Genomic DNA, 20,616 nt, shown 5'->3' with positions numbered 1-20,616 from the left:
AAACTTTACTGGGTACATTTCTTCACTTTATTTTTAGAATTATGCATCACCAAAAACCAAAGTTATCCCTATGTGACTCTTCTTCTTTTTATTTTTTATTTTCTAAAAATAATTAAAATTAGTTAATGTATTAGTTTTTAAAACTCAACTATAATTTTTTAGGTATTTCTTTATTTCAAGTTGAATTTTATTATTGTGAGAGTATTGTGTTGCATAGTGAAAATTTAAACTCACATTAATTGATTCACACAACTAATACGGTATTCATAAATTTATCTAATTGAATGTAAATTATAAAGATTGAATTAGGAAAAAAAATTTAAATTAATTACAAAATTTTAAATTTTAAATTGTAAAAATTAAATTATTTTATTAGATTGGATTGAATTTCATATTCAATTTTAAAAAATACTCAATCTAAACACAATTTATGTGTATATATTTAGTTTTATTTATTAAATTCACTTTTTACATATATAATAATATTATCATAAAAACAGAAAATAGTTTTTTTTTCAAAATTTTACTTTCAAAGTTAAATTTTATTATTATTATTTTAGTAGAATTTAAAGTTGTTCTTTTTGTTTCAACTTTTATTATATAAATTTTATGTTTTATGTAAAAATTAAGTTCAAATATAAAGGTAAAAGATATAATAAAAAATTTATTTATCATATTTTGACTAAATTAAAAATATATAAAAAAATAGAATCATCTAATCCAATTAAAACTACTTTTAATTAAATTAAATTATATTTAAATCAATATAAATCAAATTACAATTTACTTTTATAATTAAATTTAATTTTTTTAATTAAAAATAGATCTAAACCAAACTACAAATTCTATAGTTATAATAAAAATGTGTCAACGAGTATAAAGAGACAAATATGAATATAAGTTTGAAAGTATATATTTTAAAAGAAAGAAAGAAAATGAACAAGAAACATTTGAAAAAAAAGAGAGATAAATTTTTAATGTATTTTTTTTGTAATTTATTTTTATTTTTTAAAATTTGAAAATAAATTGTGACAAAATAGTAGAAAACGTTGGACCTATACTTTTTTAAATTCATCATATTTCATTAGATTTTATTTTATTTTAATTATATTTTTTATTATTTTAAATTTTAAATAAATTCAAACAATATACATTACTTATAACAATAGAGAAAATAGAAAGAGTATATTGTATATGTATAGAAATAGATATAAAAAATATATATCAGTAAAGAAAGATAAACATCAATTTTTCTTTAGAGAACAGAAGAATTGATGTTTCAACTTTATATTAGACAAATACATTACATTAGATAAATAATAATTAGAATAAAGAAGAATGGGTGAAAGATAGAAATGTAATGTCTTAACTTTAATTTTTAAGTAATAAATTTGTATAATGAGAATAATAAAATTTTTATTTAAATAAAAAGATCTCATCATAGAGTTTCATAAAACAGTTTAAAAAGATAAAGGATTACAAATTTATATCAAAGACTGCTATAGGACTAATTCAATTACATCATAATTTTAAAAATACAAACTTAGTCTTATAGCAGTTCATCCTTCTTTCACTGAGTTTGGTGCTGATCGTCTCGGTTACCTGAAAATAAATGTAAAGGTGAGTACTCTACACTATCCAACACACATAAACATAGAGACTCACCACAAATACTACACATTTACTATCATATTTAAATCATGCATTCACAATATAAGCATCTCAATCTCAATCACAATCACCATTCATCATCTATTGAAATTTAAAACACAACCGGTGCATTCATTGCATCAACATTTCACACACGTTCGCTTATCACACTTAGCCACGCTAACTGTGGCACTGTGATCACAGTTTCACACCATGAATGGTCGCCGGTTACCCCTGCCTCACGGATACTGCATGGGCAGTCACAGGTCACTCAACAAAGGTAGTGGTCAGAGGTCTAGTCAGGAGGAGAGTGTGTAGCCTGTAGTGCACTCACGCTCACTGTTGGTGTCACCACCATTGTCTCTTCTCCAAGGTATTTCTACCATTTTTATCTTCTATACCTCCAGTGTATCGTTGAACCATTCACAGCACACGACATAATTATCCATAGTCATTAACATTACACGGCACAAGTGCCTGCATTCATTCATGGCATACAGCCTATTGGCCCACATTCATCTACCACACACGACACACATGTCCATTTCATACACACAACATTTCAACATGCCATCTATACTCAATTCCATCCATTTACATCATTCAAGAACATGCAAACACACCTAATATCACCCATATTAGGCTCAATAATTTCACTCATCACATTTTCAATCAAGGGTATGTCAACCCCACAATCAATTCACACATATCCTACTCCCTATCTCAGTCACTTCACAACATTCAATAGAATAAACGGTGAATTAAACACAATAGGACAGGATAGAATCCCCTCTTACCTCGAATTGAAGACCCACACACGAATTTAGCTCTAGGGAGTGTTCCTCATGCAAACTTAGTCCTAAATACATAGAGGAATCTCATAAGGATAAAAGAAAACCAAGAGAACAGAGAATGAGAGAGAGAGATCGAAACTCTAACCATTAAAACTCACCTCTAAGCATTCCCTACACAAATCCAACCTTCAATCTTACTCCCAAGCGGCTTGGAGGCAATTTAATTGGTGAAATAGGGTTTAGAAGTGAGAGAATTGAAGAAATCTCAAAGGGAAAGTGAGAAATAACCCTTCCCTAAATCCTAACCCCTTTAAATCCTCTTTTGATCGTGACACTCTCGCTGCAATGACACCCTCTCTCGCTACAGCAAAAATATCAGAAAAAACTACATTCTGGTTTCTGCAGAATCTCGCTACACTGAGACCCTTTCGCTACAACAAGATTGCACCTAGAAATGCACCCCAAACTGTTGCTTTGTCACTACAGCGATACAGTCTCGCTACAGCGACAGTTTCACGCCTTCCTCCCAGGGCTTTCTCGCTGTGCAGCGAGAACACCCTGCACCAGAACACTTAGCCAAATTCCAGTCTGATTCTAGCATACACATGTATTCTCATCACCCTATATATATATATATATATATATATACACACACACACACACACACACACATAATAATTAATAATAATACATGAAAGTCCACGTAAACACTTATATTAATAATTAAACTATATTACAAAATTTGGAGCGTTACAACTCTCTCCTCCTTTAAGGAATTTCGTGCCTAAAATTCAACCAAATGCATAGAAGTTATATAAACAATCCTGAATATAACTCTCTCATTCTACTCTCCATTTTCCAGGTGACATCTCCCTTATCACTAGAGCTCCATATCACCTTCACCAATGAGATCTTCTTACCCCTCAGCTGTTTAACACGGTGATCCACTATCCTCACTGGATACACGTCATATGACAACTTTTCTCTTTCTTGAACCAGGTCAAGATCAATCACATGGGAAGGATTCGACACATATTGCCTGAATTGTGACACATGGAACACTGGATGTAGATTCGAGAGGTTTGGAGCAATGTTATCCAGTATGCTGCAGGGCCAACTCTACTCAGCACTTCAAATGACCCAATGAACTTAGGAGATAGTTTCTGAGATTTCAGAGTTCTCCCAACTCCAGTCATAGGTGAGACCTTTAAAAACACATGGCCACCCACTTGGAATTCCAAAGGCTTTCTTCTTTTATCATAGTAACTCTTTTGTTTATCCTGTGCGGCCTTCATCTTCTCCACCAATGGCAGGCACTCCTTCCAAGTCCCGTGCTGCTCAAGCACACAAGCTCTCAATAAGTCCTCCAGGGACTGGATGGTTCTCTCTGTCTGGCAGTCGGTTTGGGATGATACGCCGAATTAAGCTTCAACTTCATGCCCAACGCCCTCTGTAGGTTTTTCCAGAACCTTGAAATAAATCTTGGGTCCCTATCAAACACCACACTAGTCGGCACCCCATGCAGCTTGACTATCTCCCTTACATATAATTTTGCAAGTCTCTTCAACTTATACTTCATATTAATCGGGAGAAAGTGTGCAGCTTTAGTCAATCGGTCCACAATCACCAAATAACATCATGATTATTTTTGGTCCTTGGCAAATCGGAGACAAAGTCCATAGAAATATTGTTTCATTTCCACTCAGGGATCTCTAATGGTTGCAACAACCCAGGTGGACGCTGGTGCTCTACCTTTGCCTTCTAGCAAGTTAGGCATTTAGCCACATATTCAGCACATCTCTCTTCATTCCATTCCACCAAAAAATCTTCCGAAAATTCTGATACATTTTGGTTGCACCAGGGTGAAAACTCATCCTGCTCTTATTTGCTTCCTTAAGTATCATTTGCTTTAACTCATTCACTTGGGGAATGCACACTCAGTTTCAGAACTTAATCACCCCATTTTCATCACAGTGGAACTCCAAATTCTTTCCCTCATTCCTCTGCCTCATCATATCTTGCAGAAAAACATTTCTCTGTTGCTCATTTTGGACATATATCAAGAAGTCATTATGGATTGTTGTTGTCCCAAGGTACAAATTCCCCGGTCTTGCTTCCATGGCCAAATTCATGTCTCGAAATTCCTCAATCAACTTCATTTGTTTCACCATCATCACTACCATATGCAATGATTTCTAGCTGAGAGTGTTGGTTACCACATTTGCCTTGCCGAGGTGGTAAAACAAAGTGAAATCGTAGTCCTTGAGGAATTTCATTCATCTCCTCTGTCGCATGTTCAGCTCTCTCTGATCAAACAGGTATTTCAAACTCTTGTGGTCACTGAACACCTCAAACCTTGCTCTATACAGGTAGTGCCTCCATACCTTAAGAGCAAAAACCATCGTCGCTAACTCCAAGTTATGAGTTGGGTGATTGACTTCATGCGAGCGTAACTGTCTTGAGACATAGGCAACCACTCGTCCGTCTTGCATCAAAACACACCCAAGTCCTTGTCCGGACTCATCATAATACACATCAAACTTTCTCTCTGGGTCGGGTAGATCTAACAGGGGCACTGACGTTAACCTTATTTTCATCTCTAAGAAACTAGCTTCACACCCCTTGATCCACTTAAACTCCCTTCTCTTATGGGTCAGCTTCGTTAAGGGCAATGCTATCTTGGAAAATCCTTCAATGAACGTCCTGTAATAGCCTATTAGTCCTAGAAAACTGCGGACTTCAGTCACATTTGTCGATCTCAGCCATCTAGCCACTGCCTCCACTTTTGCGGGGTCTACCATAATTCTTTCCTTCGACACTACATGCCCCAAAAATTAGATCTCTGACAGCCAGAACTCACACTTGGAGAACTTTGCATATAGTTGTCTTTCCCTCAAAATCTGTAGAACAATCCTCAAGTGCTCGACATACTCTTCCTAAGTCTTTGAATAAATTAGGATATCGTCGATGAACACTAGCATAAACTTATCCAAAAACTCATGGAAGATCCTGTTCATATAATCCATGAACACTGTTGTTGAAATTCTCTAAACACTAGCAAGTATACTAGGAATTACAGCAAGTAATGAGTAAAATTAAGATCTAAGTATCGTCTCCACAGGGAATTAGGAATTCAATTACCACTTCACAGAGCAAGAACTATTTGAGTCATACAAATTTGGAAAATTAGTAACATGTACAAGCAATAAATTAGAACAATACAAGAATTAAACTTACAATAAAATAGAGAATGAAAGTTGTGTTGAGATGAGATATGAATGAAGGATAGTTAGGAATTTACTTCACAAGAATGTCAATATCAATTCAATTATACTTCTGAATATTCGAGCAATTGGTTAATTGACAATCAATTTCACATATAACTAGCCAAATGTTAATCTCTTAACTCATTGACCCTAACAATCCACTAATCCCCCCTAATCCCTTAGGTGAAGTTTAATTTCATGTTGCATTAAGACTTAGAACTGTAGGATTGCAGAATCAAGTGTACTTATCTCTAAAAAACCCCTAATTCTGGTTGTTAATTCAGATCAGAGAATCAAATCCAATTCCCATTGGCAAATGTTCCTTTTTGATTAATCAAATGAATTCTCATTCAAAGATCACGTAAAGTGCAGAATTAACAACTCAATTAATCCAAAAACTCAAATTTCAGAAGCAAGAATCAAATCAATACATCAATTCGAGTTCCATAAACTCCTAACTATGGAGAATTACACAGACATTGTGACAGAGAAAGAGAAAGAAGGAGAAGAAGAGAAAAAACTCAGAAAAGCCATAACCACGAGCTCCAATCTAATCCCTCTTCTTGAAGCTTCGAGGTTCGACCCCACTCCTCTCTCTCACTCTCTCCCAACGAGAATCTAACAAAAAAAAAAGAAAATGAACAAAAGACCTCAAGTTCTGAGCTTAAGACATGTATTTATAGAAATCCTGAATCTGCGCTTTGTCACTCTTGCTGATAAGAGTGGCCACGCAGACGCTCATGTGGTTTTTGGAAACTGGAATTATCACTTTCGCTGCTAAGAATTGTAACGTAGAAGGTCGAGATGTTGTGCGTAATCACTTTTATGAGTAAAAGTGGTCACGCACAACTTGTCAAGTTTGAGGGCTCTTTGAAACATTCACTTTCAATGATAAAAGTGGTTATGCAAAATACTCTGAAATTTTGCCTTCTCTAGAACGCTCACTTTCATTGGCAAGAGTGACCACGTAGAGCTCGCTGAAATTCTACCTTCTCTGGAACGCTCACTTTCGTTGATAAAAGTGGTTACGCAGAGCTTGCTGAGTTTGATGCTTCTCTGGAACACTCACTTTTGCTGGTAAAAGTGGTTACGCCCAGACTTCACTTCTTCCTTGAGCTCTGGAGTGATCACTTTCACTGACAATCGTGATCACGCCCAACCTGCATTCCATTGTTCTTGTGTTTTTGAAGTCCAGAACTGTCATTCTTCCTCTTCCTTTCCATTGATATTCCATTTCCATGAACCTTGCTCAGATTATTCCTACAAAAACAAGTATAAATTTCACAAATGTTAAGCTAACTACATAATAAAAGAAAACCTTCAATCATTCTATTTTTCTAGTTTTTCTGCTGTTTCTTACATGTTTTCCTTATTAAATGGGTTAGAATTACACTAAAATATGAGTCAAAATATGGATTCATGAAACACCGTAGGTGCATTGGTCACTCTAAACAGCATCACTAAATACTCGTAATGACTATACCGTGTCCTGAACGCCGTCTTGGGCACATCCTCATCCTTTACCCTGATCTAATGGTACCCTGACCTCAAGTCAATCTTAGAAAACACTACAACTCCCTTAATTGATCCATCAAATCATCGATCCTCGAAAATGGATACCTGTTTTTAATCGTCACCTTGTTCAACTGTCGGTAGACCACACACATTCTCATGCTGTCATCCTTCTTCTTCACCATGAGTACTGGTGCTCCCTACGGTGACACACTCGGCCTCACGAACCGCTTCTGCAACAAGTCTTCCACTTGCTTCTTGACCTCTGCCAACTCCACATGTGACATCCTATAAGGTGCCACAGAAATTAGACTTGCTCCTGGATTGAGGTCAATGGAAAATTCTATCTCCCTCTCAGGTGGTAACTCAGAAACATCTTTAGGGAAAACTTCCAAGAAATCTCTCACCGCTGGAATATACTCTGATACCACCACGCTCTCAACCTCTATGGAAAACATGACCATAAAGGCCTTAACATTTATTGCATTCTCCCATGCACCATGACTTAATAGCCTTGGAACTTCTCACACCGATACACCAAAGATCAATGTCTTCTCTCTGTAATCCAGCAGCACATGGTTGGTAGCAAGCCAATCCATTCCTAATATTACATCCAGTTGAGAAAGGGGTAAACAAATCAAATCCACTTCAAATTCTCTACCATGCACCATTATAGAGCATCCCAAGCATACCCATGACGTTACAACCAGCTTACCCGTAGGGGTAGTCACCACAACATTGCACTATAGTTCAGTCACATACAGACCCAGACTTTTCACACAGTCCACAAAAACAAAAGAGTGCATAGCACCTGAGTCAAATAATACATCAAGTAATCTGTCTTTAATTACACATTTACGTCAGATCAGTTCCTCTGACTGTGAAGCCTCTGCCTCACTCATGGCAAAAACTCTACCCGAAATGCTCGACTTTGGCCCCGTACTTGGCCCTGTGCTCCCTCTAGATTTTGGTCTCTGAGTTGTACTTGAACTGCCACTCCTCTTGGTGGCCCAGCACACAGTAGCAGTATGCCCTAGTTTCCCACAATTACTACAACTTATCTTTGGCTGTGGGCAGTCTCTCACCATGTGTGGCCCTCCACACCTAAAGCACTTGATCGGTCCTTTGAAAGAGCCTGATCCTGAGCCACTACCACTACTCTTCTCTTGTGATGAGCTCTCTTTAGACTGAGAATTACTCGAGCCTAAGTATGGCCCCTTTGAGAATCTAGGGGGTCTTCTGTCTTGCCTCACTGGACCGGCTCCCCTAGTATCCACTGTCTTGCCCCTTGAGTTAGCTTCAAAGATTCTACTCTTGCTCACCAGAGTGGGCAAGTTTGTCAACTGGAACACACTGACTGCAGCTCGGATGTCTGGCCTCAGCCCGTACTCAAACTGAGCACACAAGTCCTCCTCACCATCCCCATGTTGGTAGTAAGGTCAGTACTTCATCAGCTCTTGAAATTTTGCTGCATATTCCCCCACTGTTATGCTTCCTTGCTTCAGCTCAAAGAATTCACGGGCCTTTTGCTTCCTCAGATCCCGAGGAAAGTAGTTCCCTAGGAAGATCGCCTTAAAGGTCTCCTTTTGAATGTAGCTACCCTCTTGTGGCAATGTCTGACCGGTAAACCTTCAACAGTCTTCTGCCACCCCACACAGCAGGTAAGTGCCTAGTGAAGACTTTCTCTGCATCTGCCAACCACCTATGGGCTCCCTAGGGGTTGAATCCTCCCTCAAACTTTGGAGGGTCATGCCTAGTGAAGGCAAACAATCTTCAGTATTCGGCTGGCTCTCCACCTTGGTTATGCACCAAGGTCTCCAAAATTTGAGCCATGCGCTCTATGAGGTGACTAGTATCTCTAGCTCCTCTACCTCTACTAGTCATGCTTACTCTAGCTATAACAAATCAACAAACCACAATTTAAGCCATCAGATCACAATAACATTTATAATTCAGGTAAGCAAAACAAATCAACACTCAGCTTGGACGCTTCAGCCCGTTACCCTAGTCTGGTTGGATGAACTGCTCTGATACCAAAATTGTAACGCCTTAACTTTAATTTCCAAGTAATAAATTTGCGTAATAGGAGTAATAAAATTTTCATTTACATAAAAAGATCCCATCATAGAGTTTCATAAAACAGTTCAAAAAGATAAAAGATTACAAATTTATATCAAAGACTGCTTCAGGACTAATTCAATTATATCATTATAATTTCAAAAATACAATCTTAGTCCTATAGCAGTTCATCCTTCCTTCTCTGAGTCTGGTGTTGATCGTCTTGGTCGCCTGAAAATAAATGTAAGGGTGAGTACTCTACACTATCCAACACACACAAACATAGAAACTCACCTCAAATACTACACATTTACTATCATATTCAAATCATGCATTCACAATACAAGCATCTCAATCTCAGTCACAATCACCATTTATCATTTATTCAAATTTAAAACACAACCGGTGCACTCATTGCACCAACATTTCACACACGTGCACTTACCACACCTAGCCACGCTCATTGTGGCACTGTAATCACAGTTTCACATCATGAATGGTCGCCGGTCACCCTGCCTCACAGATACCGCATGGGCAGTCATGTGTTGCTCAACAAAGGTAGTGGTTAAAGGTTTAGTCAGTAGGAGAGTGTGTGGCCTGCTGTGCACCCACGCTAACTGTTGGTGTCACCGTCACTCTCTCTTCCTCAAGGTATTTCTACCGTCCTCATCTTCCACACCTCCTGTGTATTGCTGAACCATTCACAACATCATTACAACAACAATCAACATGCCCCTTTCACACACACATTTCAACAACGCATATTGCTCATTCACAGCACACGGCACAATTATTCATAGACATTAACATTACACAACACAAGTGCTCGCATTCATTCACGACATAAGGCCCACTAGCCCACATTCATCTACCATACACGACACACATGTCCATTTCATACACACAATATTTCAATATGCCATCTATACTCATTTCCATCCATTTACATCATTCAAGAACATGTAAACACACCTATTCGCCCATAGCAGGCTCAATCATTTCACTCATCACATTTTCAATCAAAGGTATGTCAATCCCACAATCAATTCACACATATTCTACTTCCTATCTCAGTCACATCACAACATTCAACAGAATAAACTGTGAATTAAATACAATGGGATAGGATAGAGTCCCTCTTACCTTGAATTGAAGACCCACACATGAATTTAGCTCTAGGGAGTGTTCCTCACGCAAACTTAGTCCTAAATACATGGAGGAATCTCATAAGGATCAAAGAAAACCAAGAGAGCAGATAATGAAAGAGAAAGACTGAAAGCCTAACCATTAAAACTCACCTCCAAGCGTTCCCTACACAAATCTAACCTTCAATCTTACTCCCGAGCGGCTTAGAGGCAATTTAATCGGTGAAATAGAGTTTGAGAGTGAGAAAATTGAAGAAATATTGAAGGAAAAGTGAGAAATAACCCTTCCCCAAACCCTAACTCCTTTAAATCCTCTTCTAGTCGCGATACTCTTGCTACAATGAAAATATAAGAGAAAATTGCATTATAGTTTCTGCAAAATCTCGCTATAGTGAGACGACACCAAAAAATGCACCCCAAAACTATTGCTTTATCGCTACAGCGAGACACTCTCGTTACAGTGACAAGGTGACAGTTTCACGTCTTCTTCCCAGGGCCTTTCGCTACAGCAAGACATCTCTTGCTGCAGTGAGAACACCCTGCACCAGAACACTTAGCCAAATTTTAGTCTGATTCCAGCATACACATGTATTCTTATCAGCCTACATATATATATATATATATAGAAACATATGTGTAAATGAGTTGAACTAATCATAAATTATTTGAATTTATCTTCTTAGTGACACACATATATTCATACTTAGACAATTTAATTTTATTTATGATATTAAAATTTATATGTTTTTATTATCACTACATATGTATATTATTTTTTAATTTTAATTTTCTCCAAGTCTCTCTTTATCCTTTACCCTTGTCATTGGTCATTGTAGTCCTCTCAATGCTTTCAAACTTTTATCTTTAACACCTTTTTTAATTCCCATCAATCATTCTTTTTTCAAGAGAATTTGTCTTTATATCAAAGAGAGATAAATCAGATGCATTAAAAGTAACACTAACACCATATTTACTTGGTAATTTCACTCTATATGTATTATCTCCAATCCTCTCTAAGACTTGGAATGATCCATTTCCTCTTGGTTGGAATTTTTGACTTCCTTTGCATGAAAAACCTTTCTTTGTGCCTAAACTCAATCCCTGGTTCAACTTTCTTTTCAATTTAAGTTTTCACCTTTTCATGCAACTTTCTAACAAATTTAGCTTTGGCATTATCATTCTTATGCACTAAAGATGAAACATTAGATAGTGACAAAAAATCAAGTGGGACGAGGGATTAAATCTATAAACAACCCTAAATGATGAATGCATAGTAGTCAAATGAAATGTCCTATTATATGTAAATTTAATATGAAGCAAACATTCATTCCATGATTTGAGATTTTCCTTATAATAACCCTAAGAAGAATAGTTAAGGTATAATTTACCACCTTTTGTTTTTTTATCTGTTTATGATTGACATGTGATAGAGAATAGAAGTTTGGTTCCAAACTTTTTCCACAGAGTCCTCCAGAAGTGACTCAGAATAAAAACTTAGAGTCTTTATCTTAAACTATACTCCTTGACAAACCATGCAACTTTACAACTTCCTTGAAGTATAGGTTCGTAATATGTGTAGCATCATCAACTTTCCTACATGGAACAAAATAAGCCATCTTTGAGAAGTGGTCTACAACTATAAATGTGGAGTCCTTACTATTCTTTGTCCTTGATAAACTTACAATGAAATTCGTAGAAACATCAATCAAAGGGTAATCCAAAATAGATAATGGAGTATAAAGGCCATGGAAATTTACCTTAGATTTTTCCCTTTTGCACACGACATACCTTTCACAAAATTTATAAACACAATGTTTCATTCTAGGCCAAAAGAAGTGTTCTTGCAAGATTATTAAGGTTTTATATTATTAAGGGTTTAGGTGCACCACATTGTTCCATCAAGCCACTCTCACGAGCTTCTTTCACAAGAAAGTCACGAATTGAGCATTTAAGCTCACATAATTTATTCTTATTAAACAAATATCCATCATGCTTATAAAACCCATAATGAGCCCCTTTTTCACAAAATGCATGTAATTCAGCAAAGTCAACATCATGCACATAAAGTTCATTAACATGTTCAGATCCAAGCAATTTTGTATCAAGCATAGAAAGTAATGCATAATGTCTAGATAATGCATCAGCTGCTATATTCATTTTTCCTTGCTTATGCCTGATAACATAAGAAAAGTGTTCTAGGAACTCTATGCACTTAGTATGCCTTTTATTTAATTTTCCTTAACCCATAAGATACTTTAATGATTCATGGTTACTATAGACCACAAACTCTTTAGATAAAAGATAATGTTCCCATGTTTGAAGTGCTTTAATCAAAGCATAGAGTTCTTTGTCATAAGTAGAATACTTCAAATATGCCCCATTAAGTTTTTCATCATAGCAAGCAATGAGATGTTCTTCTTGCATCAAAACAGCCCATATCCCAACATTAGATGCATCACACTCCAATTCAAAAGGTTTAGCAAAATTAGGGAGTGCAAGTATGGGTGCATGCATAAGCTTATTCTTCAAAGTATTAAAGATTTTTTATTGAATTTTTTTTTCCTATTTAATACTCACATTTTTCCTAACAACTTCATTTAACAGTGTAGTAATAGTACTAAAATCTCTCATAAAGCGCCTATAAAGGTTTGCTAACCCATGAAAGCTCCTCACTTCACTCACAGTTCTAAGCACATGATTCATTAAACACATAAAGGTACTAGGTGCATTAGTCAACCTAAATAGCATAACCAACCATTCATACAACCCATATTTAGTCTTAAAAAAGTTATTTTTCATTCATCCTTCTTCCTTATTCTTATTTGGTGATATCCATTTTTAAGATCAATCAAGATAACAAGTACCAAACAATTCATCAAGTAAATAATCTAAATGGGGTATGAGGTATTTGTACTTTACTTTGATATTATTGATGGCACAACAATCAATGCATATCCTTGGATTGAAGGCCTATTGAAGATATCTAAACATATGCAATTGACCATCTTTGAATCTTCTAATTCTTAATTGGGTCAACTTTTAAATAGGACAACAATCATCTTCCCCAGGTCTCCCTTTATCCTCTTTGCTTTTATCCCTGTTATTGGTCCTTAAAGCACTTATATTTTCTTCAAGTCTTTGTCTTCAATGAGGCTTCTTTGATTCTCATCAAAGATAAATTTCAATAGGCCTTGAACATCACCATTGGAATTAACAATGAAGGATTAGAACATAAGTAGTCATGCATTCTATGTCGTATTGGAGTACACAAAACTACAATACCTCTTTCAATTTCAATAATTCTCTCTAACATGCCCATTGGATCCTTTTGTTTTTCACTTGAGCACTACCCAAAATGTGATTCCTTTATTTCTTTTCCTAATAACGATAAGTATTGCATAAGCAAAAATACAATATAGATGAAAGAAGGAGAAGAAGGACATATGAGAGATGAAAGTGCATTAAGGATTGGTGACATGGAGAGGTGGACCTATACATACAACTTTTTGAATAGTAAAGTTTTTTAAATAAACCGTTAATATAATTTATTATAATAAATGTTTCCATTAAAAAGTATTATAATAAATTAAACACTTACTTTTATATCACTTTCTTATTAAACTTATTTATATTCAAATTAATATTTTCAGTGTGACAGTAAAAAAGTGTAGCATGCCACTTTACATACAGCAATATGTTGCATTACTTTTCATATTTTATGACAAATTCTATTAAATGCACAAGTTCTTTTTCAAATGCTCCTAAAATTTTACCAATATTTATTGGTATAAGTGGTGAGGAATTTGATTTCTCATTAACAAGGTCTTGATATCATGCCTTAAAGTAAATTTTGTATAACTTATTCATGATCAAATTCATAATCTATTCATTGCAAAGATGCATTTATTAATTGATGAAAAAAAAAGTGGCATGTTACTTTATTAATTTTAATTTTGTGAATAAAAAAGATATTAGAAGAGTTTTTATCTTTTGTGACTTGTGAGTCTTTTAGATTTATAAAATTGATTCTTACACCAAAAGTAATATATTCTTAAGAAATTTTAGTGCAAGTTATTTACATTCATATTTATTTCTATTATTTAAAATACAATATTTATAATCTAACAAACAAAAATATTAGTGACATATTGCTTTATATGGAGTAACATGCAAGCAAACTTCCATATTTTACAACAAACACTATTTAATGTGCAAGTTCTTTTTTTTTATGCTTCTAAATATTTACTGATACATATTGATTCAAGTAATAAGGAACTTAATTTTTATTAAATAAGGTCTTGAATTTGGATTTTATGGATTAAAACAAGACACTAAAGACTTTTCACTCCTTAAGAGTAATCTATATTCAAGACTGATTAATTGGTATCTAATATGACTTTTAAATACTAAGGCTATATTTGGTAAATGTAACTTATAAATTATTTAAGAATTTATAATTTATTGTCTTAATTAATAAGTTTGTATAGCCATTTGCTAAATACAAACTAAAAGATGCTTGTAGTTTTTGAAAATTAACTTTTCAAAAGTTAGCTACCAAAATTTCTTTTACAGTTTTACCATTCATTCTTCTGGAAAAAGACAACTTCTCACTTATACGATTAAAATTTTAGTACGTTAATCTTCTTATTATCATTTGTTTTTTCATTTTTTTTTCTCCATATTTTTCATCCTTTTTTTATTATTAATAATTAATTGTATATTTTGTTAGATAAAATAAATTAAGTATATAAATAATATTTTTAAAATATAAAAAGAAATTATTTAAATCACTTTATGTAATCTTTATTGATATAACGTGTTAAAATTAATAATTTTAAAAATAAATTTAAGTTATTATTTGAATAACTAATGTCATTTTTATTAATAAGATGTGTTACAATAAGTTATATCTCATTTAAGTAATTTAACATAAATTAGTCAATTGCAGAACTAGTTTGTCAAATAATTTAATTTCATAAGTTACTTATATAGTTATAAACTTTCAGTTACAAGTCTACAACTTTTAGCTAATTTCACATCTAAAAGCTACTAGTTCATAACTTTAAGCTCATTTTACCAAACAAGGCCTCAGATGTTGAAGTCACAAATAAGCTATTTCTAGCATTTATTTAACACTTTTCAAAAACTATTTAACTCATATTTATTTAATTTTTTTAATCTAAATTCATATAATAATCAATGTTTATAATTTTTATCTATGTTATTAAACATTTTAGATTTCTAATCCAAATTATAAGAGAGTTGTATTAACTATTGCTTTTTTCTTTTTATTATTATTGTAGGACCAAATGACAAAGAATTCAAGTTAAAGGAGTCCAAAAAGCACAAAGATAAATAGTTAAAATTATCACTTTGGGCATTCCAATGCAGATTTAGAAAAGCAACGTAAAGGTCTTTATCTTTGGGTATTCTAATACCTAGATGTGAGTGTTCTAATGCTGAATTAACATAATAGAAAAGCAAGTATTTAACTGCCCACGAGTGACCGCTCCAATGCTTGGTGCCTGAACTGCCAACCTTGCCTGTATGTTCCAACACCTAGTATTGGGGGTTTCAATGTTGAAATTATGCAAAAATGTTATTTGATGACATGATGCTATCATTCCAATGCCATTGAAGCATCTAAAAGCTCATCTTTTACATTTTTTAAATTTTTGATTGAGTTTAAAAAAAAAATTCTATTTTTTTTCTCATCTTTTCTTTTATTTCCAAACATTTGGGAGATTTTTTATTTATTTATTTGGTCTTTATGGAACTTATTTGTTTCTTCTGTATCAATTTTATTATGTTTTCTATACATATGCGTGAATAGTTTATTTTAAATTACGATGTGATGAATTTTTGTTTAAATCTTCCATATTATCAATAGTTTTCCATTCTTATTTACTCTTTTTTGGGGCAATTGAGTAAGTTTGTTTGGTTTTAATGCATTCTTTGGTTTGACCAACTTTAGAATAATGTTAAACTTGATTTCAGAATTGAGAATTTGGTTGTTTAGTTTGATTTGAGTAATTCATCATAATTGTTGAGATGTAGAAGAATCTACTTAATGATTATGATATTTTTTTTGAATTCTTGAATAATAATGCATGTATTAATCAAGTTAGCCTTAGGAATTAGAGTTTTGATTAATTGAATAGAGAATTTTCATTAAAAGAATTGAAGCTAATTCAATCTTAGAAAACTTAACTTTCTATATGAGAAGTAAAATAGATAAGATAACTTTTAGTACGTAGGAGAAACAAAAAGAAGTGAATTTAATCCTATTTGCTTTTGTTAATTGAATTTTCAGAAATTTTGTGTCTTTAATTTACAAAATACTAAAAATACTTATTATAATCTCTCTCTCTCAAATTATGTCATTCCACTGTACTGTGAATTCAAATTAAAATTTAAAGAAGTATTGGTACTTAGGCCCAATCCTCATTGAGTCAATTTGAACTATAATTTGTAAAACGATTGATATATTTGTGAGTATTATTTGCATATGTAAACAAATTGAATAGAAAATACACATCAAAACACATTTATAGTCAAATTCATAATCTATGCATTTTAAAACACATTTATAATGCAACAAAAATAAAAATCAACACAATGTTTTATACAAATTAACATGTAAATATACTTTCATAATTTTAAACAAACTCTCTTAAATGCATAAGTTCTCTTAAATAAAGTCTTAAATTTAAGTTTTGTGAATAATAAAATGACATTAATAGAATTTTCATGATATAAGTGAATTATCTTGGACTCCTATTTAATTTTTGAATGTTAAGTCTCATTTCAAAAATATTATATTCTAAAAAATTACGATACAAGTTGCTTATATTCAAATTTATAATTTATAAATGTCAAAAAATACATTTACAATATGAAAAAATTACATGCTACTTTATACAAAATAATATTTAAACATACATTCATATTTTATAACAAAGTTTACAAATGCATAAATTTTTTATTCTAATTGCTTCTACAAATGTCTTAGACTTTATTTGGGAATTTGAAGGGAAAGGGAAGGAAAGAGTTTAAAGAGTTGTTTGAGAGGAGGTTTTAGAAGAGGAAGGGAGGAGAGTACATATTTTTTTAATTTTAAATTAAAATAATTATATATTATTTATAATGACAAATTCATTATTAATACATTAAATTTTTAATAATATATTAATTTATATATATATATATATATATATATATATATTTTAAAAATATTAATTTTAAATATATTTATTTAAAATATAAATTTATGCCCTTCACTCCTTTCCTCTTCAAAATTCTTTTTTCCAAACAACTCAGAAAGAAAGGGTTTAGGAGTGACAGAAAAGGAGGGTTAAACCTTTCTTTTATTTGGATACTTAATATTGAAAGATAAGGATAATGAAAGCTTTAACATGTAAAATTTATTATTATATTTTATATTTTTTTATTCATATATTTTTGTCTTTTTTATTTTTCAAAAATACAAAATTTAATATAACAATTTTATTTTTTACTTTTTAAAAAAACTTTTCACTCTAAAAACTATGTTTTGAAAAAATATTTTTTATTTTTTTCTTGATATTCTAACTCTAAATCATGATAAATTTTAATATAACAATTATAAATATAAATGATAAATCCCCACACTTACTGCATGAGTCACTAAAATCCTATTGAAGAACTCTAAAAAACAAGGTTATAAGATTTTTGAGGAGTTTAGAAAAATTTACTAATCCTTTTTCTTATATTTAATTAACTTTCAAATAAAGGTTAATGATGACCAACCCTTCCTTTCTCTTTTCCTCTTCTCTTCATCATAAAATCCAAACATAGTCTTAATATCTATTGATTTAAGTAGCGAGCACATTTTTTTTTCTTTCTCTGAAACAAATTTTTTTTATAAAAAAATAATTAAAAAATCATACATGTGTCTTGTTAAGCATGATAGTATCTTTTTAAGTTATGGGCGGCAGTTGAAAAGTTATTAAATAATTTAAAACTATCTGGACCCAATCATTTGTTGTTTTTTATAATTTTAAAAAAAATTATATTTCATAGTATATATGAGTGATTAAGATCACATGATTTCAAATTACAGAAATTTTTTTGTAATTACTAGAGTTAAATTATCTTTATCGACATCATCGCCTTTACCTACTCACTAATTTTAATATTCTCATATGTAACTTGTCCAGCTTACAAGCATAAAAATTAAAACAATTAATACATTAACAAATTCACCCCAAACTTTCCATTAAAAACGGCTTCATATATTGACATATTCATACAAAAATTGACTACATTAACTAAAGCTACACACAATTAAAGAGTAAATAATAAGATAAAAGGTAAAGGTTCCAATGACTTAATCCATAATAACTCATAAAGGATGCTGAATTGAAATCTAAACATGGTGAATATTCACTCTTATTAATTTCACCTAATGACTATTATTAGCTCAATTATCATCCGAATCAGGAGCACGGTTTGGCTGCTGTGAATGTGGCCACACTCGAGTTCCCGAAGGACGGGTCATACGGTTCCTCGAACGAGCTTGATTTGGAACACGCCTTCCCATAGTCATACTCGGAAGTCCATACGAAGGAGCCGCAACATTCCTAGGTGGTGGTGGTGGTGGTGGCATACGATAATAGTTAGGACCAAGCTCCATGTTTCTTGCACTGCCACCACCCCTCTGAATGCCTGAAATGAGGGATTATATTTGTAGAATTAGTTTGTACAATATGGGAAATTATAACACTAGATAATTAATATTATATAAGTTATTAAAAAAAGCAGACTATGAATTTAATTCCAATAAATATGCGTAAATTTTGTTTGGCTTTTACGTATTTTTTCTTAATTATAGTCCTCATAAATTTTAATTTTTTAAAAAATGTTTATATTACTACTACGTACTTATTGATGGTGAAATATTTATCCATCATTTACTACCCCAAATAGTTATTAAATGACATATTAAAGCTAAAAGTAAATGATAGAAAATATTTAAAAACATAAAAATTAAAATCAACATTTAGAAAAAACTACAAGTAAATTTAAAGCTACAAATATATTTAAATCTTATTATATATATATAAAAAGATTATATGAATAGTAGAACTTACCCGCATACAGATCATGCTCCATTGTGTCATCTCTAGGGACAGTTTCAGCCAAAAATTCGAACACCTCACTTCTAGTAACTGCAGTTGCAATGTCATTCCTTTGAAGAGTCCTTCTCTTGTTCTCCTCAGCATTGACCCAAGACCTTAAAGTGAGCTCCTTGATGAATATCTCACATGCCTTGGCAAAAATAACACATGCATCAGCAGATATCATTTTCACCTCCTCATCTTTCTTCATGATCCTCTTGATCCTGGCCAAGGGCAAGCTATGGTTACTGAAATCAGTTTTTTCCTCAATTTCCCCAAACTGTTTGGCCCAGAAGTTGAGGAGTTGTTGTTGAAGTGCTTGGGAGGGATCAGGTTGTGGTGGCTTAGGCATGCATTGGTTTTGTTGGCCTCTCATGAAAGCTGAAAAGGCTGAATGAGAATGAGCATTGATGGTGGGTGATGGTATTATTTGTTGCTGGTTGGGTGATGGTATCATCTGTTGCTGGTTGCTTTCATTCTGGTTTGGGAGATGTTGCTGTGCCTGAGAACCACTCGACCTTGCTGTTGGTTGCCTTTGCTTGTTTTGCTCCATGCTGTTGTCCATGTTTTTAATGAAAATTAAAGTATATGCACCAGACAAGAAAAATAAAACGGTGAAAAATATAATAATTTAAAAGAAATAAATAATGCTTCAAGATAGATTATTTTTAGGAAATATCTAATTTTTCAATTTTTAAATTAAAAATAAATAAAAATTATTATACAAAACCATTAGCCTATGCAGAGAAAAGAATATATATATATATATATATATATATATTGAAAAAAAAATTTAAATAGATATTTTAAAAAATTAAATCAAATAATAATTAATGGCATAATGGTAAAAAAAATAAAAATTTATATTTTTCCTGAGTAAAAACTTTTACAATGGGCATTTGCCACAAAAGAAGTTTATGTATAAAACTTGTATTTTTTTTATTAATTTGCCAAATTAGTTCGATTTAGTTACCTAATTGCGCCAACCAAGTAAGCACATTAAGGTAAAATTAAATAACAATTACAACCATTT

General features: G+C 32.6%; 1 protein-coding gene across 1 annotated transcript; it reads right to left on the bottom strand.

The window, feature by feature from the left end:
• Positions 1-18,886: 18,886 nt before the first annotated feature.
• On the bottom strand, positions 18,887-20,148 carry LOC113855583 (nuclear transcription factor Y subunit C-2-like). The gene is made up of 2 exons (XM_027487216.1): positions 19,557-20,148; positions 18,887-19,131 (listed from the first exon to the last, which is right to left on the bottom strand). Exons 1-2 carry the CDS (start codon positions 20,146-20,148, stop codon positions 18,887-18,889), a joined length of 837 nt encoding a protein of 278 aa, XP_027343017.1.
• Between the last annotated feature and the right edge of the window lie 468 nt (positions 20,149-20,616).

The sequence above is a fragment of the Abrus precatorius genome, unplaced genomic scaffold (genome assembly GCF_003935025.1).
Source record: "Abrus precatorius isolate BTA unplaced genomic scaffold, Abrus_2018 Scaffold11, whole genome shotgun sequence".
NCBI lineage: Eukaryota > Viridiplantae > Streptophyta > Magnoliopsida > Fabales > Fabaceae > Abrus > Abrus precatorius.
This window is presented reverse-complemented; position numbering and strand designations above follow the sequence as displayed.